This window comes from Corvus kubaryi, unplaced genomic scaffold (assembly GCF_017639235.1).
Source record: "Corvus kubaryi isolate FWS band 111438036 unplaced genomic scaffold, C.kubaryi_AGA036_p1.0 78, whole genome shotgun sequence".
NCBI lineage: Eukaryota > Metazoa > Chordata > Aves > Passeriformes > Corvidae > Corvus > Corvus kubaryi.
In genome coordinates, this window is record NW_024582065.1 from 9,837,899 (window position 1) to 9,861,235 (window position 23,337).

Below are 23,337 nucleotides of genomic sequence, written 5' to 3' on the forward strand. Positions count from 1 at the left end.
CCACACTGCGGCCGTCCCCATGGCCACACCACAGCTATGCCCATGGCCACACCACGGCCATCCCCATGGCCACACCACAGCCATCCCCACGGCCAGGCCACGCTATGGCCGTACCCATGGCCACACCATGGCTGTTCCCATGGTCACACCATGGCCGTCCTCATGGCCACACCATGGCCATCCCCATGGCCACACCACAGCCATCCCCACGGCCAGGCCACACTGCGGCCATCCCCATGGCCACACCATGGCTGTCCCCATGGCCACACCACGGCCACACCACGGCCATGCCCGTGGCCACGGCAGCCCCAGCAGCCCTGGCGCTGCTGCTTGGGTGTGTTCCAGCCCGGGTGAGCAGAGCCAAGAGGAGGTGCCAGAAGCCTCTGTGGTGCCCAGGGCAGGGCTGGCTCAGCCAGGGCCGCGGTGCTGCGGGCGGTGGCTGCACTCCCGGCGCGTTCCAGCTCCTCGCAGAAATCCACCCGGCAGTGGCAGAGGTGGCAGCGGTGGCAGCGGTGGCAGCGGTGGCAGCGGTGGCAGCGGTGGCGGGGGAATCGCGGCAGCGTCCCCACGCTCACAGCACGGAAATGACCACTTGTACCCCATTGCAGCCCCTGCCACCGCTCCCAGCCCATTACGGCGCAGGCGGCCCCCGCGCTCCCACCTGGGGAGGGGGCTCATTTGTAGTTAAAAATCTATTGTGACTTGTCAGAAAAATGAATAAATGAGCACATTATTTTTTCATTTTGGAGCTCAGCATCTGTTTGTCTAATCAAGAAAGAGAACTGGGAAAGTCAACCAGGGCTGACGCACACATTTTATTTAACTTTTCCTCTGTCAAAGGAGTTTAAATGTGTAATGAACAGGCCATGGTGATTTGAAATATAATCCCATTACTCTGATGAGATTACCCAGGCTGTGAGAGTTCACAAATCATGCTTAGGGTTTTTAGAGTGAACAACACCCTGTTGAGATTTTTTTTCTCTTTTTGCATTTAAGCAGAGGTGTGTGGGGAGAATAAAACATGACAGTGCTTAACCCTTCAGACAGTGGAGCAGCAGCAGGGGGCTGTGCCTGGGGCTAGCCCTCCCCGTGCCCCAGCTTTTGGTGACCCTGAGATCTCCCATGGTCACGGCAGCGATGCCAGGGAGCAGCACCTGGCCAGGGCACGCTCCTGCTGGCCCAGCTGGCCGTGTGCCCACTGTGCCCGCACATCCCTGCCCTCGTCGCCGTCCTTGTCCCAGTGCTGCACAGGGTGGCTGTGCTGGGATGTGATTTAAGGGGCATTAATTTCAGCTGCAGCAGCAGCACCCAGCCCCACCCGTCGCCACAGCAGCGCATTTCCATGAATTCATGGGCCCATTACAAACATGTCTCCATAAATAACTCCCCCCATTAATCTCAGGGCTGCACCCACGGCTGTGAGATGGGTTTCGCCTGCTTGTCCCAGTGCCAGGTCTCAGACCTGCCTGAGGGGCAGCTGCAAAACCCCTGGGATGCACCAGGCTCCCGCCAACCCACACACAAAGGTGCCTCTGGCTGGAATTGGTCCTCTGGGAGTTCATGGCAAACCCCTGAGGAGCGCAGGGAGAGCATCAAGCGCTCCGGCCTTGGGTGCCAGCATGTGCCAGGGTGCCCTGGGTGTCCCCTGCTCAAAGGTCACTCTGGTGTTCTCCAATGCTCTGATAAAACCAAGGAGGTGGAGGGGAACTGTCCCTGTGGACAAGACTCCTCCAACAGCAGGAGTCAGAGAAAATTCAGGGAATCTCTGCTGCCTCCAGCAGCTGCCTGTGCGCGGCAGGCCGGAGCCATCCTCGGCGTGAGCCGCAGCCGCACTGCTCTGCCCGGTAGCAGGGATGGAGGAACAGCTTGCCTTGCTGACCCAGTTGAATGCCCATCTGACTCAATTACATCTACAGCTACAGGGGAAAGACCAGCCCGTGATGGCTCCATGCTCAGCTGTGCACACATTGCAGCCATGAGCTCCGATTTAACTCCTTCAGAAACACTGAGGAGCACAAATGTGTGTTTGGGGAAGGGCTGCTCAGCTCCTGGAGTGCTGGATCTTTCCAGGATTTAAGGAAGGTTTCCTGCATGCCATGTATCAAACTGAATATGATCTTTGGAAGCAAATTTGCTTTTAAACTGTCAATGGTCCTTTCGGAGCAAATAAACTCACTTTGGGCTCCAAAGCTCCCCACTCCTCACCCAGCCCTTGGAGCAACCTCCGTCTGTCCATCCATCCATCTCTGCCTGGCTCCCAGGGACACCCAAACCAGGAACAGGCAGTGGAACTGACGAGAGGGTGTGAACACAGCTGGTCTGGGCAAGGGACTGTGCCACAAATGTCACCACACACAGCAGAGATACTATTATTTGAGTTTTTTAGGTTCTGCTGAGAGCAAACCTGCACAAGCTGAATCCCCACTGATGATAAATACATGTGAGGGGGTGGCAACAGCACTATGGCCATGGAAACAGGAGATTGCTGCAGTTTCTGGTACCAAATAGGCAATTTTTCAGTTCAGTTAAAAAGAATTGAAACTGGGTGGCCAAAGAACATTCACAGAACAACTTTAATGTTAAATAGTTCACAGAGTCAGTTAAAAGAGTCATTTACATCGAAGGGGCTTTTCCCATTGTATCTGTGCTGCATTTGCACATAGAAAATATTAAAAAATTAATAGAATACTATAAAATAGAGTTTCTCTTGTTTTGCAGGTATCATGGAAGACTGTACAGGGAGGCCTGGCCTCGGTGGTGCAGGGCTGAGCCCCTGAAACCCAGAACATAAACACAACAGGTGAGACACAGACCCTCCCTCTGCCCCAGGGGCTGCTCCCACACGCTGTGTTAAGGCTCAGGAAGTTTTCTCTGTACAAAAGCAAAGTGGGAGGCTGGCAGAGGGTGGGCAGTGCCAGAGGGAGCTGCCCCCAGCCCTGTGGGGAACCGGGGCAGTTCTACAAAAGCAGGGTGTGTGTGCAGAGCTCCAGTGACCTGGAGATGGACGAAAGACACCTCTGGTGAATTCAACCAAAAAGGCGGCTCTGGGTCCCAGCAATCCATTCCCGCGTTCCCTGATGTGTTAAGGATGGACAAGGCCAAGATAGTTACAAATCCCAGTACAAAGTAGTTCTTAATTTTTATTTTTAAAGAATAATATTGAGAGAAGGTGAAGGCATTTCTCAGTCCCCGGGTGCAAGGTGCCTCGGTGGACGCGCCACCCCTGGGGTGGCAGCAGCTGAGGGTCCCGGGCAGGAGGATGCTCCTCTCCACCACCAAGACGTGGATTTCCAACCACTGTGCTGCCTTCAGCAAGGAACTTCCAATAAAGCATTTGCAAAGCTGAAAAGCACAGTTAAATAAAAATATTTTTGAACAAAACAAACACAACAGACTCGACTGTCTCAGTGCTCCCTCGCTAAGCGCTCCCCTGCCATGGCTGCTGTTCCTGGCTCGTGGATGCCTCCTGCACTTCAGCAACAGAAGTGAAACCATCTGGGACTGCAGCCTCCCCCCAAAAGAACTGTGCATCATATGGACCTTGAAAAAGATTACATCTGTTTATTAATAGTAAAAATGGATACATTTGTCCTACATTTTGTTTTTAGAAATTTGATCATGTCACAAGCAATACCTGCGTGTACGTGGGTGGATTACAGATGTATATAATTTATTTTAACCAGGCTGTGAAATAATATGTAATCACATCTCTTCTTGTGATTGTACATAATACAGTAATTAAATGATGCCAGTCTACGTCATTCTCTTATTTCCAATCAAAGGAACCTGAAGCGTAACAGTCTTCTTTTCGGCTGATATGGCTCTTTATTTCTGTCACGGGGGAGACTTCCCATCACCAACGAGGGATAATCTTCCAGCCGTGAGAGACGGGATAATTCAGATTCCTTCCTGGCCGCTCCTGCCCCGGGCAGCAGGAGCTCCACAGTCCTGGCTCCCGCCTGGCCGGGCGGGGAGCGGCTCCTCCGAACGCGGCACACAGGCTCTCCTCGAGGCTCGGCCTCACTGCTGTCCCGACTTCTTCTCCTTCTGGAAGCTAAAGCTTGTTCTCCTGCTCAGTTTTCTTTGTTTCTGAGCAAAATAATCTGCTCTGGCTGTGCTTGCTCGCGACTCTAGAATATAGTTAACCTGTAAGACACGAGATGGTGTTTAATGTTACCGGAGGCTGGGTGGGATGGCCCGGGGTGGGCAGGGACCCCACTCCACCCACTGAACTGGTCCCAGCAACCACCAGCATGATGATGGCAGAGAGCACCCAGAGTGCCAGGAGAGCCCTGGCCTGTCCTCCTGTGCCCCTCATCCTGCCTGGTCACCCAAACCTCTGGGGAAGGCAGCGAGCTGTGCAGACCCCCCAGTGCTGGGATAATCCAGTAATGAACGTCAATAAAGGACCTTATCAGCCTCAGTAAAAAGAATTCTTCCATTATGATGTTTGCATACTCAGCTAATCTCAGAGTTTCCCTGTGTTTTGGCACATTTTACTTGATGAAAGCATTTTTAAATGATATTTAACAAGCCTGCTACTCCCTAAATTTATTATCTCCAATGCTTTGTGATAATCTCAGAGATAATTTTAATGGAAGGTTAATGCAAGAATCAAAAAGATAAAAATGCCCTTTGGTCTGCCATTAGCTGGTTAATATGCTGTGGCTTAAAACTTGCACAATTTTATGCACTGTAGAGTGTTTCACTTTCATTGCATATTACAGCTTTAGGCATAAAAATATAGGGAATTTTCATGGTCAATAAAGTCTCAGTCCTTCTCACTTGATCATCTAAAAAGCCTAATCTGAAAAGTCTGATTTTTCTGCGCTCCCTAATGCTGATGGAATTGAAAACAAACCAGTGACTTGTGCATGAAACCAGAGAATGTTCTATATAAACAAACCGCAACTTAGGAAAAAAGTACTGCTCAATATTATTTCTCTCTTGAATATTCATGGTATTGATACTAAACTTTTTTTTAGCCTTTGTTTATGATCAGTCTCAGATGTGTGGAGTCACCACCCCTGGAAGTGTTCAAAACCTGAGGAGATGTGGCACGGGCGTACTTGGGCAAAGGTTGGACTTGATGATCTTGGAGGTCTTTTCCAGCCTTGATGATTCTATGATTCCATGATTGTAAGTGTTTGGGATTGCAGTAGCTGATCTAAGATAAAGTGGGAACAGAAGAATTGGCCTAACAGCTCACAATAGAAACCCCCTCAAACATCCTGACCTTCTGTGTAATGAATAAAAGTTATTTTATCGCATGTCAGTTGTTTAACAATCCTCTAAACTCCGCACAGCCAATAAAAGCAAACATAACAGATGGTTTGCCAAAATTACTGCTTTTGAATTTCGACTTGCTGCAAAAGATGAACTTGTGGAAAATTCCATTTAATCTTTCAAGAGTGTAACAAAAATTTGTTTCCCAAAGCAAGGGAGTATGTGTCTATACAGAGCCCCAAGGGAAGCAAACAGTCCTGAGAGAGGATCAGGGCAGAAAAGCCCCTGTGTGCTGTGTAGGGACACCTGAGGGTGGGGGCAGAGGTGTGAGGGGCAGCAGCACCCAACCCCTGCACAGCACGGGGCTGCTGACCACGTGTCCGGAGGTGGAAACTACCTGGACACAATAAAATCTGGTAGTTTCCTATAAAATTCCACAGAAAATGGTGTCTCTGTTAACTAGAAACAAGAACAAAAGGAAATGCTGCACACAGACAGACAGCGGCTATGCGGCTGTTTGAAGGATGAATAAAACAACACACATGGAGCAGCCCATGGGTTAAACACACCCCAGTGGTCCCCAGGCACTGTACCCTTGTGTGTTTCCAGAGCCTCCTGAATACTCACATGTCTAACAAGTGGTAAAACACCAGGATTTTGGGTCACGTTAAAATTTAATACTCACCTTCAGTACAATTTCATTGACAGTAGCAGCATCTGATTCAAAGTAAAGGTGTTTGTAGTCATGATTGCTTAGATATGTAAGTTTAAATATTGCATGACCTGCAAAGATAAGAAAAAAACTGCTTAGAATATTCCTGTAAAGTTTGAGCAGAGCTTGTGTGCCTGACAGAAGAAAACCACAGATGGTGATCTCAGCGTACCATCAGCACGACAGAAGGAAGCAATGAAATGCTGACAGGCTTCTCATGTCATTTCAATTTAAGGCAAGTGGTGGCTTACAGGAGCAGCTGAACTCCAGTCAATAAAGTTCCTTTTCCCATCACATCCCCACTGCAGGAAACGCAAAAATCCATCAAATGGCTGGTTAGCTCTGCTCGGCCCACGACGGCGCTGCAGCTCAGCCACCGCGTCGGGGAACTGCTCACGGGGCGATCCCCGCGCGCAGAGGAGAAGTGTTGTATTGAAAAGAAAAGGGCAATTAATCCCAGAATCACCACTCCAAACCCTCATCCCAAAACACCACGTGAGCCCATCCGGCTGCTGATGGCGAAGGGGAACGTCACCGACTGCACGGCACCGAGGGTCGTGGCTTGGGGCTGGGATCGCCCTTCCCACCCGTGGGACAATTGAATTGAGCTCTACCTGTAACCTGCTGGCACCTCCCTGGTGCTCGGGCCTGTCCCAAATGGAGGTTCTCCGTGCTGGCCCCGTGGACACACGGTGCTGGAGCAGCTGCTCCGTGGCTGCCCTGGGACAACGGCCCCAGACTCCGACACACAGTGCCGGGAGGGACGACTTAGACACAAAGGTCTAATGTGGAACACGTAGGAAGGCAAAATATCCTTCACTTGTATGGATGCTGATTGCTTCAAAATTAAAATTAAATGTATTCTACACATGGTACTTTTCCAACGGTTTTCTAATTTATTCAGTTCAACAGTCAAAGTTAGCAATCTATAAAGCAACAGCCACATTACTGTAAATCCAGGTCTTTCCTGCTGGAGAGCTAATTGGAAATCTTATTTACATTATCTAATTCTCCAGATTTCCAAAAAGTGACTGATATATGCTCAGATTGGTGGCCAGGAAATTTGAGATGCAAGTATTTTATTGTGGCATGTTAATTAAACACCATTATGATGCACTAATCTGGAATATAAATTCTATATTGAAAAATTGGCTAATAATAATAATAAAAACCCAACCCTTTAAATCATTTGACAAATGATGCCTCAGTGGTACTAAAAATGCGGAATTCCAAGCTGGGAGCTCATCAGCATGTTAATGCATGCAGTTCTGCCTGGAACACAGCATCTTAATGACTCCAAAAGTGCCAGTGCACCACTCTGGTGGGGATGGGACACAGCACCGTGCTCCACCAGCTCCCACCATTTTCCTTGGACATTGAACATTCCAGACTGGTTATCAGAAATGAAACTGGCACAAAACAGGGTCAGAAGGACCCCAGCGAGCTGCTGTATTTCGGGTCTTGGAAGGTCATTCTGTAATTCTTGCTGTGGATCAAGACAAAACTTCTTCAGGTGTTCTCTGCTGCCCTGGGAGCCCAGCCTGGCCTCGTGCCCCCGTGATACCACATGTCCGTCGGGCACTGTCCTGCCCAGGGCAGCGTTCCCGCTGCCAGGGGCACAGAGGCTGCTCCAGTCCTGCCTGCCTGGCAGGGCACTGGCCAAGCGTGGCCCAGGCTCCTGCAGGGGCTCCCGGGAGCCACCGGGGACGCGGTGCCGATGCCGAGCCCGCGGCTGTGCAGGACCAGCCATGCAGAACACGCAGCCCCATCCTGCTGGGACTGGTGATTCAGTGGAAAGAAGCCAAGAAGACTTTTCCTTAGAAAGCCCCATTACAGCATCATGTTTATGGGCTCCAAGTCCACAACACACTACTTACAGCATGAAATATGAGTGCACTGAAATCCTAACTGGCACTTTGCTCTGCTACTCTTCTAGCCAGATGGAATTTATGAATTGTGAGATTGATTTCCATTTCCAAGAGTGCTTAAATATGTGATGTACCTCTTTCCAATAGAGCACCACCCCTGACAATTCTGAGATCAATAGGAGCTTCCATGGTTTGATGTTTCCGTATGAGAGGATCTGGTAACAAACAGCAGCAGCTCGAGTGGCTCCTACTGCACGTGACAGGAGATTTAAACCAAATGCAGATGCTGCACAAGCAGCTGTTACCATCACTCCACACCAACAGTAGCTAGGTGTTTGCAGGGAACCTCAGTGCCCTGCAATCAGGATTAATCAGCTGCACAACAACAGAAAATCCATGTTATTCCCGACTACGTTTGTCCATTAAAACAGCTATGGAAAGCAAATGGAATGACAGGAACTCATCTGTTACCAACAGCTTTTGTCACAGGGCACGTGCAGCCCATGGCAAGCTCAGCACAGCCGAGGGGTCTCGTGCTGATGCCCCTGGTGCCCCTCGCCAGCCCCACCACGGCAGCCCCACTGCAGCAGCAGGAGAGCAACATCTCCCCACTGGTGCCCTTTGGCCTCGGCTCAGAACGCTGATAAATCTTCTCCAGCCCCAACACTAATGGGTTCCTGTGTGGTTACTCCTGGAGAGGAGCCTACAGCTGCTGCCGACGGAAGGGCAGGATGCTAATTCACTGGGAATTCACCAAGGAGAGCTCATTTACTCCTTCAGCACCACGTCTTACATTCAACTGCTCACCCCATCTCCTGATTTTTAGCACCACTGCACTGCCAATGAGGCGAGGGAAGAGGCCCTGCAGTGCCACAGCTCTTGGGTCTCCTCACCCTTCTGAGGGCTGCTGAAACTCCTGGTGCAACCTCCACCCTGCACCTCAGCCCCCAACTTCTCCATGTCCCCATGTTTACACATAGCAGTGAGGAATCCTATGGAATTACAGCTCCAGAATTACTGACCATAACGTGCTTATACGGGTAACAGTCAATCTTGTGCTAATTCCTGCAATCTTGGGAAAACATCCAAACCCTTGGTGGGCCCCACACTGCACCTGATACAGGTAAAAAAATAATCGCTATAATCTAAGTAATAAGCTCTTTTTATCAAAGTCTAAAACCCACATTTTTTGCCTGGAAAACAAGGATATGAATTTGCACAAGAAAAGATAATTTTTTTACTGAATCTGCCAAAACTAGAAAGTTTTTCTTCTTTCCCTCCCACTTCCCAATTCAGCCCTTACCCAAATCCTCTGTCTGCCAACCCTGCTCTTTAAACAGAATGCAGGGAATTAAGTCACTAATTAGACAGAGGATTAAAAGAATATTCATTAATTGGACAAAGCAGAAAACAAACAAACACTGGGAAATGCAAATTTATGTTAATTTTTCAATATACCTTGATGATTGCTTTGTCATTACAGGGCCATAAGGCAGAAGTCAACAATTAAGAGTTATTAGTGGAATAAATAGCTGGAGAAGGACTCTCTGAAGAACAAAGCACTTATGGACATTGTTTGACATCACTGCTTCTCACTGCTTCAGAAGCTGTGACCTCAACAGGCTCAAACCCTGAAATCTCTTCTCATGGGCCCACAAAGGATGAAAAAGGATTGGAAACACACCAGTAAAAGGTAAGGAAGGAGGATAATAAAATACGCACCAGCAATACCTTTGTACAAAGACACATTTCCTTCAAACCCTGCACGAGATGGGGGAGCCTCTGCTCTCCGACCACTCCTGCATTTCACCCAAAAGCACTGGGGAGGGGCTCAGCTGTCTGAAATCTACTTGTGATACCTCAGAAATGATGCTGTGACCCTGGAGAAGGGCCTGAAGGGCCTATAAAGCTGCAAGAGTTGCATTACCACCAAGAACACCCAACACCCTTCCTGACACCCTCTGGTAACGAAGAAACTTTGTAGGGGATGGCACAAGTTGCACCATGGCCGCAGTTGGATTGTCCAGATACGGCCCCGGGCTTGGCTAGGGACAGACAGAACGGGGATGTGGACCTGCGTGTACAGCTGGGGTTAATCCCATTTTATGCCAGTGATATTTATCCCAGAGGTGCATAGTTTAGAGGCAGCGAGGGCAGTCAGTTCTGGATGAAATCCTCACCCCACTGATAGCAGTGGAGTCACTGATGGGTTTGGGCTGCCCACCACGAACCCAGGGTGGATCTCCTCAAACCAGGGCAGTACTTAGGTGGGAACAAACGATAAGACTGTTATGGAAAAAAAAAACAGCTGTGGTCTGGCTGGCTTGCCCCGTTGTCTCAGGCAGCAGCAATTAAAGTGCAGCACACACCCACTTTTGTGTCAAATTGTGGTAACTATTCACACATCTGGATTTTTTTCCCCCCAAAGCCTTTTGTTTCCTCTTCAAATTATTATCAAAGGCAGAACACTAATGAAAATTTTCGCAAAAATGCTGAAAATTGAGGTGCAACTCGGGGTTGCCCAAAACCTCCTCACCAGCAACCTTGTTTGGGAAAAAGATAAATAAATCAAAATGCAGTGTTTCCACATGGCAATCGGCTCCTCCACTGCGTCTGCACCTCATCAATCACGCATTGTCTGCCGGAGAGGCGAGCCTTGTAAATGTCACATCCACTCAGGCCCGAGGAGAGGCGAATCAAAATGCAGCGAGGAGTTTTAATTGGATAGTGTAATTAAACTAAAAAACCCCAGCAGAATAGCTTTGACAGGATAGATGAAGACCCCTTTTAATAGGGCTACAAAACAGATTTGTTAAAAGGATGAGGCAATGCGCGCTCCTGATTGCGCTCAGGAGAACTTTTATGGAGAGGCTGTTCAAGGGGGACGCAGTTAATCAGCGCAGCCCCGGCTGCGGCAGGAGCCGCTCCAGCGACGCCGTCCCCGACCCGCTCCTGTCCCTCCGCAGACCCCTCCCTGCCAGGCCCTTCTCTGGTGGGACACATCCTGCTGAGTGCTGCCCCAGCCTGGCACAGCCCGAGCCCACCAGGGCACACGGAGCCGTCGGCACAGCCACGGCCATCTGCGCCCGCTGCCGTCCCCCAGGCACCCCCTGCCCGCACAGCGTGGCCACGGGCGGCCTCATCCCTTCTGTTCCACGCTTGGACATTCCTTCCACTCCAACCTGAAGTTTGGATTAGAATTAGAAGCTGTGATTAGTCTCCTATTGAGTAGGAATTTTACTGTGTTACTTCGCGCTCCGCTGTGGGAGCAGCGATATCAGGAACCAGCACGTGATATTTTGTGCACCATTTGCAGAGCACACACCGCCTCTGCTCTGGCCCCACTGCAGGCTCTGAGCGAACCTGCAATGGCTCTATTTAAACTCCCAGAGCAGCAGGAACCCACCTTCGCAACATTTTCTGGGTATTTTCAGCCCTCCCACAACCCAACAACAAATTCGTTAAATTAGTATTACCCAATGTGCATAATCGGGAGGAACTGGACACTGAATTAAAACATCAAATACCTTTAGCTTTAAATGAAAACTACATAAAGGGGGTTCAGGCATCACTCTGGCTATCACTTACAGCCAGGGTGAATACTGCTGGAAAAGCTATTTTCGTGCAGATGTGGAATTCAATGGGAAAGACTGACTCGTGTAGCAACATCAATCAAAACGTCGGCTCGGCTGGCAGCTCTCGACAGTAAGGCAGGTTCAAAGGTCACGGGATAAAGAAAAAGCCAAGCTCTGGTTCAGCTCTAATATCTCCTCGCTGGAAGTCTTACCGAGGTACCTGCCCCCCTTCTGTACTCGCAGCTTTCATTAATCTTCTTGCCATCTTTTTTAACTAGTCATGCAGAACCGCTCGATAGCGAGACATATAATGGGGAGGCCCTGTGCCTATTACCAGGTTAACACTCTGTTAAGCCCCAGTGCAACAATGGAATCAGAATTTAAAGGAAATCTTCAGCTGCAGGGTGCAAAGCGGGCAATTAAATTACAAACTGAAGTTACCCATGTACTCTGTGACCTACGGAACACCTTTGTTTAGACTTACCTTCATACTGAGGGTATTTTGACATAGCAACTGAGATGTCTCTGCTTTATGGAAACAAAAAACAGGCAGATAAGGGATCACAGAGAATGCTGCTTCAGTGTTTCAAGTAAATTATCAAATAAATCCAATTTCTGCAGCTCGTGTAAAAGCACAGATGCCTGGGAGAACCTCAGGGCAGGTGCCTGGCCCATCAGGCGTGGTGGCCCCGTGGGGCTGCCCTGGGCTCAGCCAGTGCCCGGCAGCCCTGGGCATCCGCCACGGCCACTCGGGCCACAGAGCACTGCACATGGGCAACGGGCAGTGACACTGAAGTTTCTCCCCTGTCCAAGTAATGTAAGAGACATTACCAGAATCAGATTTCCTTTAAATTACACTATTGCAAAGGGATATAATTGTATTAAACATATTATGTTGCTTCCTTAAGACTTTATATTATGTACACTTAATTGAGATACAAAGCTCTTTTCAGCTATAAAAATGACAACTACTTTATTAAGGCTTAAATCTTATTTCTCCATGATAGGATGCTTCCTTTCAAGACTCAAAACATTCAGAATCTCTCCTGATAATCAGGCTGAACCTGATTTAAAGAAGATGTTCGTGCCCAGTGTTGTCAGTTTCTAATGTCATCGGAGCAAGCCAGCAGGGCCATTACCTCTTCCCTCAGTCTAAGTCCAGGGAGTCTGATTTAATTTACAAATAAAACTTCAAATTCTGACCCAGGGCTACTACAAGGGCAAACAAAAATCATCAGCCGTCCCTGCCTACAATCCCCCCACTAATGGCAAATGAGATGCCAGAGCTTTCTGTTTTCATTTTCTGTCCTCACTGCAGGCAGCTCCGAGTTCTGTGAACTCACAGCACAGGAAAACTCAGCCTGTCCAGAACAGCTCCGAGCTGTCCATCAATATTCCCACCACGTCAGCTCTGAAGCTGTTGAGTCCTTTCACACTCACACAAGTGCCACTAAAGCTTCGTTGCACGACCGAGTTCAGAGAGACCTACACGTGTACGAGACTCCACTGCACCCTCACGCTGCTCCCAGCACGCAACCTCTATCCCCAATGCCCCTGGCCCTTACTAAAAAGTAGGGTCACATTTGGAGGCTGGTGCAAACCCTTCACCTCTTCAGAACTACAAGAGCCCAGCCCAGCAAAGCGGAGCTCAGCTGGGTTCCAACCCCACTGCGGTGCCTGGGGAGGGAAGGCAGCCCCAAACCCAGAGCCCGGCGCAACGGGACAAGCACAGCACTTCTGAAAGAGCAGATGGAGCATGTTTGTGTTACAAGAGATAAAAACATGAAAACAAAATATATTGCAGAACTCAAAGACCTTATCTGTACTCAGCCTTTCTTTGCAATAATTCATTCAAGAAAGATCCGGGAATAATTTTTGATGTAAACTCTGCTACAAACATACATCACTGTGCTGATAAAAATCACAGACAAAACTTGTGAAATACAGTGAGTTTCATTCCTTTATGCTGCTAAAATAACTTTTTTCCATTTAAAATTCAAGAGATACTGATCTGCTGTTCAGTTCCCCAAAATGCATCATTCTGAGATGTCACACTAAAAGTCTTTTCTGCTGGCCTAAAATAATGACTTTTGGAACATCTTTAGTGAGTTGGGAAAAGGTCAGCAGTTTCAGGAGGAAGTATTTTCTCCTTCTGGAACTGTGCTAAGCCATTATTTAGTAGGAGAAGTTTAAGATGTTCACATGACAATGAGCAAATAAACCCCTCAGTGCTGTAATGGTTGCCTTGGTCGCAACCTGTCAGTGTCCTCTCCAAAGCCACCGTGACTCTTCACTCAGTGGTCCCCATGTGCAGGTACTGCCCTCCTGCACCTGGGCTCTCTCTGGGGGTTGAAATTCCTGGGTTGGCAGGATTTGGGTACAAACACAATTTCCCACAGCAGCAGGTGCTGCCTCTGGGGCTGGAGAGCCCCATCCTGGCAGGACGGGGTCTGAGGTGTCCAGGGATTGTGCCCTGGTGTGTTGACAGCAGTGGAAACCTCAGATTTCAATCCGACTCTTCAAATACAGCCTCATTTTGTGGGCACCACTTTATCCCCTCAAATGTTTGCATTTGCAGTGAAATGTGGCCGCAGTGCAGAGGTGTGACAGGGTTTACCAGCACAAACTGCCCCCGGCACTGTACACAAAATCCTCACGAGTTTCAGACTACCAGGTCACTGGGGAAGCTTCTCCTTGGGGTCGTGCCTACCCAAGGACCATGAAATCTTGATGGAGAGACAGAAGACAATGACTAGACGAAGAACATGGAGTAGGAAGGGGTAATGAAGGGGAGAAAGATATAGTTCAATAATTGCTGATAAAATCTGTGGCAGCCATAAATTTACTCTTCCAAGAGAATTCAACAGATCATTACCTCTGTAAATATGTATCACATAATTCTCCCTCTCTGTCACCTTGCAGATAAGTACTTAATACCAGCATCTCACTACCCTGCAGAGGCACAAGTGCAGTAAAATCCATCTGAGCTTTTGAACTGCAGTCACTTTTTGATAGTAGACAGTTCCATTTTGGCTCCACTGGGAGCCATTGCCCAATTTCCCCAGGGCCCATCCTGCGCTTTTTAAAACAAATTTTCCAGATAGAAACTCTCATTACTCTACTGACACAACAAGCAGAAGCCCTTCCTTTTTATTGCACTCTACAGAGCCAGCTCTGACCTCTGGGTGATGACTGAGCTGGGATGTCCAGCCTGTCCCCAAACCTGGCTGTCACCGCCGTCCTGGCCCGGCCACCACTATGGAACAGAATGCCCAGAGTGGCACCTTCCATCCCAGTGACCCTGCAGCCATGGCTGAGGCAAATTCAGACTGAGCTGACACTTACTGTATGTCTGAGATCCTCAGTTGCACCAAAGATATTTAAAACAAGTCTGAAAGCTAAAAAGTTGAAAAAATTGCAATTATGTTGAATCATGGATTTGCTGGCTCTGCTGCAGGGCTGGAGACAGCTGGGCAGAGCCAGTGTTCCCTTGGTGTGACAGTGGGCAAGAAACACTGAGTGATGCCATTAGCTGAGAGCAGCATCAAAGGACACTCGTAAAATGTGTGTCTGTTTATGCTGTGTTCTCTATAACAGAATTGAGTCAGATTAAAAACATCCTGTAATGAATAAAATACACCTATAGAAAGAAAAGGACATGGTAGCAATAATTCTTTGGACATCGAGCACATCCAGGGAGGCAGAGAAGAGAGAACATAAATAAAAAGGACTACTCACTTGGGCTTTTTTCTTCCGCAAGGTCACAGGCACAGAGGAGTTCAGAATCGATTGAAATGGGTTTCTGCTTAATCCAAAACTTAGTGCTGGCCTTCTGATTAGTAACAGGGTCTATCTCTACCTTGTCTCCAGAAATACCTGAGATGAGAAAGAATAGAGAGCCACAACAGTGATCTGTTTAACCGATTTCATATCAGCCGTTTGACACACTTTATAAATCTTAAATGGGCTGAAGGTATATTGCCCTTCTGGGCTTTCTGAAAGCATGGCAGCTTTTGAAACCAGAAGCAAATGGTTATCAAACTGCATTGATAATCTGCATTTTATTCTCCCACATAAGCATACCAAAAGAAAGAAATATCACAGAAAAAATTATTCTAAATGCATACAGAGCTCTTCTGGAAGCAGCAGCTACACGAGCTGCGAGATTTATAGGAGATAGTGCTGGTTCTGCAGTCACCACTGCTCTGTGTAATAGACACTATCACCACCAGCCCCACTCCATCTGCTGTACAGCACACATAGAATCACAGAATAACAGAACCAGAGGCTCAGAATATGCTGGGTTGGAAGGGACCCATCAGGATCATTGAGTCCAACTCCTGGCCCTGCACAGGACATCCCAAGAATCCCCCCTGTGCCTGAGAGCCTCTTGAACCCAGGCAGGCTTGATGCTGTGCTCACTTCCCAGGGGAGCCTGTTCCAGAGCCCAACCCTGCTCTGGGTGAAAACCCTCTTCCTGATATCCAACCTAAATGTCCCCTGACAGCTTCAGCCGCTTCCTTGGGTCCTGCCACTGGTCACAAGAGCAGAGATTGGTACCTGCCCCTCTGCTTCCCCTTGTGAGGATGCTGAAGTTCACAATGAGGTCTGACCCCAGTCTTCTCTTCTCCAAACAAAGTGCCCTCATCTGCTCCTCGTAAGACTTCCCCTCCAGACCCTTCTCCATCCTCGTGGCCTCCTTTTGATGCTCTCTAATGGCTTAATGTCTTTTTTATGTTGTGGTGCCAAAAACTGCACACAGTACTCAAGGTGAGGCCACACCAGTGGCTGAGGGCAAGAAGCATCCTGCTGGAACCAGTTCAGCAGCTGTTGACGCAGCTGAACAAACTTCCCAGGCAGCTTTTAACATCTAGGTGTGCAGAGCCTTAAAAACAGTGATGTGTCTTCAGCCATGAGTTACAGGGTGAAGCTCATGAGATATCGACAGAATGTCTGAATTTGCAAAACACATCCTTGGCAACTCCAAAGCCAAGGAGGCAGGAGCCTGGGGGGGGGTCTGCCTGCAGCCCCTGCCCCAAGCCCAGGTCAGCCTTGCCCACCCCACGGGTTATGGGAACACCCCGTTAACCCAACAATGCGCTCTGCCATTACACACACGTCACATCAGAGAGATCACACTGCAATTAAACATTGTATCAAGATACCAATTAACATCCAGGCTGCTGGAACTCACTAATTTGAGTAGGATGAGGCTGTATCTGGAGCCCATTTTGGTCTGTGATTTAATTTTGGATAGATTATGTAAAATCGGTGTTGGTATTTCACTGTAATGGTTCTTTATTCCAAATGGTATTTGCTGTAGTTTAAGGAAAATATGGAAGCTGATGATACAAAGTCTTATTTTCTCACTAAAAAAAAGTCAAAGGAAGTTCTAAAAATAAAAGTGCAAATTCTTTGTGTGCGAGGGCTGTTCCCCATCCCTTCCTCTAAGAGCATCACCCCTAAAAATATCCTCAGGAAAATTTCAGTATTTGGTCCTGCAACTTCAGAATTCACAGTCAGTCAATACTGTTAATGCACCTTGTTAATTTGATAGGATTTGTCAGGTAACTCCACTGGAAAATTATATAAAACTGTTCCAGATGAACAGATGATAGTGACATGAATTAAAGTGATAGAACAATAGTGGAATATAAACCAGAAATGACACCCAAAGTGGCTGTTGATTTATTGCCATCCTGAGTTTGGTTCTGGGCTTCCATGTATATTAGTGCTACAAATCTGGGTCCATTTAGCAGCGAGATGCTCATACATACATCACCAGCTCCTGCTCCAAGCCAAGGTCACTCCCCATTGCATCAATCTTCTCAGCAGAGGCTACTTCACCATTTTGTAACCATCTCAGATGGAACAGACTTCCTCCTCTTTCATCTTTTTTTATCATGTAAAATACACTTTAACTTCTATTATTTTTATCTGCAAATTGTTGCTGTATACTTCATCCATTATTTCTGTATCTTGACATCACTGGCTCAAGCTAACCCACATCCAGAGAGCACATTGACAAAGAATGTTGTCTTTTTTGTGTTATTGTTCTCACAATCTGGATGTGTTGAAACCTAAAATCAAAACAGTATTGTGTCTGTGGCTTCTGCAGTCTCTGTCTCGCAGCACAAATCACTCATACTCAAAACCTAAGTAAAAATGCTGCTTCTACTATTTTTTAAATTCATTCATTTTGTCAAAAGAAATGCCAGTCCAGTAACACTGTTCTGTTCTTGCTCCCTTTGTTGGGGTCTGCAATTGCCCCCCCCTTCTGAAATACTTGCCAGCAGTTGTTTTCCCAGACAATATGCTCCTGTTAGTTCTGCTAATGTAATACACAAGTAAATGTGTCTTATTCCTCCACAACACGATACAGCCTTTGTAAAACTGCTCAGAGTGCTGCTGCGTGTGCATTACCCTGCAATATGGGCTGAAACACAAACCCCAGACCTTAAACTGCCACCTTAAATGCAATAACCCCATCACTCAGAGGGCTGGGCATTCCTCCCATGGCCATCCACATTTCACCTTTTACTACAGAGCTATGCACAATGCACAGACAATCAAATTTACTCCCGTATTTTTCATAAACCTTGTCTCAAATTCAATGATCAGGCCTCAAAGCAGCTAAAACATTTCAAAAAGTGCAATCTGCTCCTGCACAGCCACCGACACCATTGATCTGCCAACAAGGAGCAAAGCAATGGCACGGGATTCTTGGGGTCCTCGAGAAACACTTGCTTTGCTGTGGCTGCTACACAGAACTGATGGCACAAAAAGGCTGCACAGAAAAGTCTTTGCAACTGGCCATCATCAAACTGCTGGAGAACAGCTCCCAGACCAGTTACTATGACTGAAGACAAAAAACTAGCCCCCGTTTTTTCCATTTCAGGGAGGAAGAAGCAGTCTGTCACTCACAGGTAACATGTAACACTCATAGCCCAAACCCAAACAGCCCCTCAGCCCTTATTTTACCAGTGCTGCTCCTTTGATATCTTTAAAAAATTCAGGATAAAACCCAGCAACTTTGACTTTATTGAAAGATTTTGATTTTCTACAATTGCTCATGGTTTGAACACCCTACTGAGGTTTTCTTTGATTTTTAAAAAATAATTAGATTATAAAACCCCATTGTCAGCGCACTGCCATCAAAATCACGCAAGTTCACAGATTGTTATAAAAGGGAAATTTTATGGTCCTTACAGCACTGGGCAGGGTCAGCTCCTCCACTGCTGCACAAGTTAAGCCATTTGTTTCATTTAACAGCTCTTCTCCCTTAACCATTTATCTTTAGTGATCTGTCATGACCTTTTCAAGCTCTCATTTCTGACACTTCCCAGATACAGTGAGTCAAACTTCACTGGAAGCAAACTATCACACCCCGAGAGTTTGCTCAAACACAGCGAACATGCCCAGCACTGCCCTGCTCCTGCACCAGCAGATAAATCCTGCCTTAACTAGACAGCTCAAAATAAACCAAAAAAGCCTCTTCCATGAGAATTTTACAGACATGTATTCTTACATGTGCTTCAGGATGGAAGAATGAAGAGACTGTAGTGACAATAATACAGGAGTTGGTACAGTTTAACAATTCTACTGAATTCTACAGAATAAATGTATTTTGCAAACATTATGGCACTTAATATCTTACTGCTGAATCATTTCTTTATGGAAGTATTTGCAGGAATGTCACAGGTCACCTACCAATGCATCATTAATCAAATTTTCACAATTTAAACACAAAGATAAAAAGCCATTCAATCATTTTAAAACAGTAATGGGGCTTTTATAATTCAGGATTCTGTCAGCCCTTGGCCTTCGGGTTTTCAAAAGCATTCAGTGAGCCAATAAGGACAATATAAAACCTTTAGAGAATGCTCGTTTATTTTGCTCCACCTCAAATTTCCACTAGGTCGTTAAAAATCTTTCAGTCTCAGAAAAGGAAAAACCCAGCAATTCCCAATTTTGCAAAGCCTCATTTAAAAATAACAAAACAGTTGGCAAGAAGCTTTCCATTAGGAAGCCTAGACTGAAAAAAAGAGACGAGGTCATTAAATAATGGCCTTCGTTCAGAGGCAACATGTGCAACTGATTGGGGATAATAAAAATACTGAAGTATTTTCAACAGAAAGCAATACTTTTAACTGCTGAAATGCCAGTAACACTTTCAAATGCTCCACGAGAAAATGGACCAAGGTGAAAATGATTGCTTCAGAATGGCCTGAGATGGCCAGGCAGCTGTTAGTGACAGCCAAAGGTCTGAGCTGCTCCTTTCTGCTCCGTGCCACGGCACGGATTGATTTACCTAACTGCACATCCGTGGTGAACCGCAGCCGGTGGATCATGCTGACTTTGAAGGACTTGTAATGGTGGCTGCTGAGCATGTCCTGGACTGTGGCAATATCGATCTGGGGATCCTCCTCCGAGACCTCTTCTCCTCTTGAACCTGCAAAACAAGGCCAGAGTCCTGAAGGAGAGGTTTGGCACAGGGCACACACTCAGCCGGCGCGGCAGTACCGCCATGGGGAGCTGGCTGAGGAACCTAAATGCTCAGGGAGTGTCTCTGGGAGGAGGAAATTCCATCCTCCACCCCAGGTCAGTCACTAAGGCACTGAGGCCACGATGACAGACCTTTGTGGCCGCAGGAAGAGCAGCGCACCATCCCAGTGGCCGGTTCCTGGGCAGCACGAGGGAGCCCTGGACCGCAGGTATCCCAGGGGCTGAGTGGGGGGACCCTGCCGGGCACCCACTGCCTGTCACCCAGGAAGGAGCCCAGGGAGGGGGCCAGAGTTGCCCAGAAGTCCACCCAGAGGTGGGCCCAGAGGTGTCTGTCCCCAGAGGTGCCACCCTTGATGCCAGCACCAGCAGAGATCTCCCGTGTGCCGGCAGCACCCTGGGCACATTGATGTGAAGCTGCACTTATTTACTGATTAGTATTCTCATTACCACTGCAGGTACTGCCTTTATAAAAGGCAACAACTCATTAAGCCAAAACGCCAATTACTGAAAAAATATAACACACTTTAAAGATTTTTTACATTTTATGATGTTGGATTAACACCAATTTCAACATTACTATAATGTGATATATAATTGCACAGAGTAATTTCGATGCCAGCTGCTAATAAAGCACCTCAGCTCGAAATGATCATTCAGATGCTGGTAGATAAAGTGGCATAAATATGTTTGAAAACTGATTTAGCTTCTTACAGGAGATCCTGAGGAATGACACATTTTGTTTAATATCTTGGCTAATGTAGTCCTAAAAGCTGAACCAACTGCCAGTTCAGAGAACTAAATTTGCTGCAGTAGATTAATGAAAACTTTATATTTTGCTGAAATTTTAATAATGGGAAGATGAGATGATGGAGTTTTAGTACAGATCTTAAAGCTCCAGCAAAGCAGTTACCAACTTGTTAGATTTTTCAGTATTAATTTTGCTTGAGACTTGTACTGTTGGAGTGGCCTCAACACTACACCACCGTGAGCACCTGCTGTTAAATGAGTCCAAAACCACATGGAGAGCATAAAGCAGGAGATTCCCATGTCACAGGCTTTCACCACAGCTTTCCCAATGCTGCCCTCCCCATGCACCACGGACCTTCCTTTGGGGAAGGGGGACACCAAAGGGTTAAGCTACAAATGGGGCTGTGCCATTCGACTTGAAAGGATTCCAAAAATCAAATTAAACAGTCTCCATGTGAATTTATGCAGAGCCATCTTAACACTGCAACCACTCCATGCTCCAGAATGACAAGATAAATTGTAATGGCTCCTTCCGAGACATTACAATGCATTTTGTCACAGACCCCTGTGTTAATGTCTCTATACTATGGATTATCATAATGTATCATGTCAAACCCTCATGCTGCACTACTCCAAAGATACACTGAGATATGTCAAACTTTTTGGTGCACTTAGAAGCATCTTGAGAGACTGTGGTGTGGCGGTGCCTGGAAGGGAAGCAGGAGGATGGCAGTGGCACTGCTGCCCTGCTGCTGAGAGCCAGCCAGGGCCCTCCTCCGTGCTGGAAACCAGTGGGATGTCCCCACAACCCTGTCCCCATAGTGTGTGGTCACAATGGCACCCTGTGCTGGGACAGGAGCCGTGACACAGCAGAACTGACCCCTCCAGCGGACCCTGGGCTGCCCACACAGCCCCCAGGACAGGCCTGAATCCCTGTGAAGCAGAGTGAGATCGGTCACTCGGGCCAACCTCCTCACTGAAAATCCTGATTTTCAAATGAGACCAACAGCAATGGAACAACAGCACCAGATCCATGAGCTGGAAACAAGGCAGAAGCTAAACCAGGAGCCTCCTCTGACAGGGACCCCTGCCAGCAGCGGGGGACAGATAAAAATGACACATTAGGAATACCACAATACTGAAATGTCATATGCAGCCTATTCAAGAGCAAGTGAACCTGCATTTCCTCGATAAAACAACAAAATACAAAGTTAACTGCACTGCAAAAATGTCCCTTATTACTTTAATGTACTAGAATATTGCTTAATGAAAGTTCTTAATTGCAATACAATTAATTACATACACAGAGTCCCCAATTACATTTTCCAATAAGACATTGGCTTTGCTATAGGTCTAAAGGCACTAAACCAATTTTAATATATTAAGACCAATTTCCCTTGAATACTAATTACTACCTAATGATAAAATGAGAAAGAGGAACTTTCCAGAAATAAGATGGCAAGAATAAAACTAAATTAGCCATGAACGGCTTGCTACCACACATAAAGGCATTCCACATTACAAAGTGCAGCTTTCAGTTTAAAGATAAATCTTTGTGCAAGTTAAAAGTTCTGCACACTGGAAGCAGTTTATTAGCTTGAATGCTATTAGTAAATGCTGGATGGAAAGGGGATTTCTCCATACATATTTCTTAATAATGGAAAGTTTTTGTTTCATTTAATACTCTGAAATATAAACTTTCTCTTTGCCCAAAGGAATGTGGCTGCTCTTCTCCCAGCAGATGCTTGGCATCATCCAGATATATATTTATAAATCACTATGAGACTATGAAGAGCACATTTACAAGTAATAGCTGTTACAACAGAGTTTTTTCTGACTGGCATATCAAAGCTAAAAGTATTTCAAATCAAGACAGAATGCACAAAGTGAGTATTTCAGTTTGATGATAGGATTGACAAGCCATTATTTTATTAATAGTGCAAAACTGTCAATATTTCTATTCTAATGTCATGCCAAAAGATAGCTCCTAAGCACCCCAAAATCCACTTCCTGACCGTGCAAGGGGCAGCCAGGCTCTGCACAAGGCAGGAATTGTGGCTGATCTCACAAACTGTACTGTCCTGGAGGGCCAACACACAGCCCCGAGCAGGGACAGTGCAGGATCACCCTGCCATGGGAATCCCCCCCGAGCAGGGCTCCAGATCGTGCTCCTAGATGGGCACCACTGCTGTGCTAAATGAGGGCAGCAGTGCTCCCCAGTTAGGGGAATTTGGACCTGGTGGCCTCAGGGATCCATCCCACACCTCTCCAGTGCTCTGTGGAGGAGCAGGGCTTGCTTTGGTGTGCCCTGGCGGGGAGGGAAGGGGAGCAGTGCAGCACAAGGACTTCAGGAGAAGGGAAAAGCGTCCCCACAACACTGTGACTGACATTTACTTTGAGCCAAGGCTCCTGAGGCTCTCCTGGAGCAGAGCTGACTGACTGCCTCCTGATACACCACTTAGAAACTTCCAACAGATTTACTCTTTAAGTAATGGTGCAACCTGAACCCAGGCACCCACAAGAGCAAAGACCTGCAGGATATACAGCTACAGGCCACAGCCTGGATTCCTCCACAGATGATGAAAATACATTAAAAATGCAGTATCTGCAGTATTCTTTTAATTACAGAGCCCAGGTTAAAAAAAACGTTATTTTAAATCACAAGCAAAACCCATGGAAGTATGACTAGTGTGCATCATTTCAT

General features: G+C 47.1%; 1 protein-coding gene and 1 long non-coding RNA gene across 3 annotated transcripts in view; one reads left to right on the plus strand and one right to left on the minus strand.

The window, feature by feature from the left end:
• LOC121676195 overlaps positions 1-3,330 on the plus strand; it is a 6,551-nt gene extending 3,221 nt beyond the window's left edge. Inside the window, exon 3 of the long non-coding RNA XR_006020390.1 lies at positions 2,719-3,330. This is a non-coding gene — a long non-coding RNA (uncharacterized LOC121676195). The remainder of the gene's footprint in view (positions 1-2,718) is intronic.
• Positions 3,331-3,537: 207 nt separating this feature from the next.
• Positions 3,538-23,337, minus strand: part of MAPKAP1 (MAPK associated protein 1) — an 82,310-nt gene continuing 62,510 nt past the window's right edge. For both annotated transcript variants that reach the window (XM_042052376.1, XM_042052375.1), the window contains 4 exons: positions 19,693-19,833; positions 15,120-15,257; positions 5,912-6,009; positions 3,538-4,146 (listed from right to left, as the gene is read on the minus strand). In XM_042052376.1, the coding sequence (XP_041908310.1) occupies positions 4,021-4,146; positions 5,912-6,009; positions 15,120-15,257; positions 19,693-19,833 (503 nt within the window). In that variant the 3' untranslated portion in view covers positions 3,538-4,020. The remainder of the gene's footprint in view (positions 4,147-5,911; positions 6,010-15,119; positions 15,258-19,692; positions 19,834-23,337) is intronic.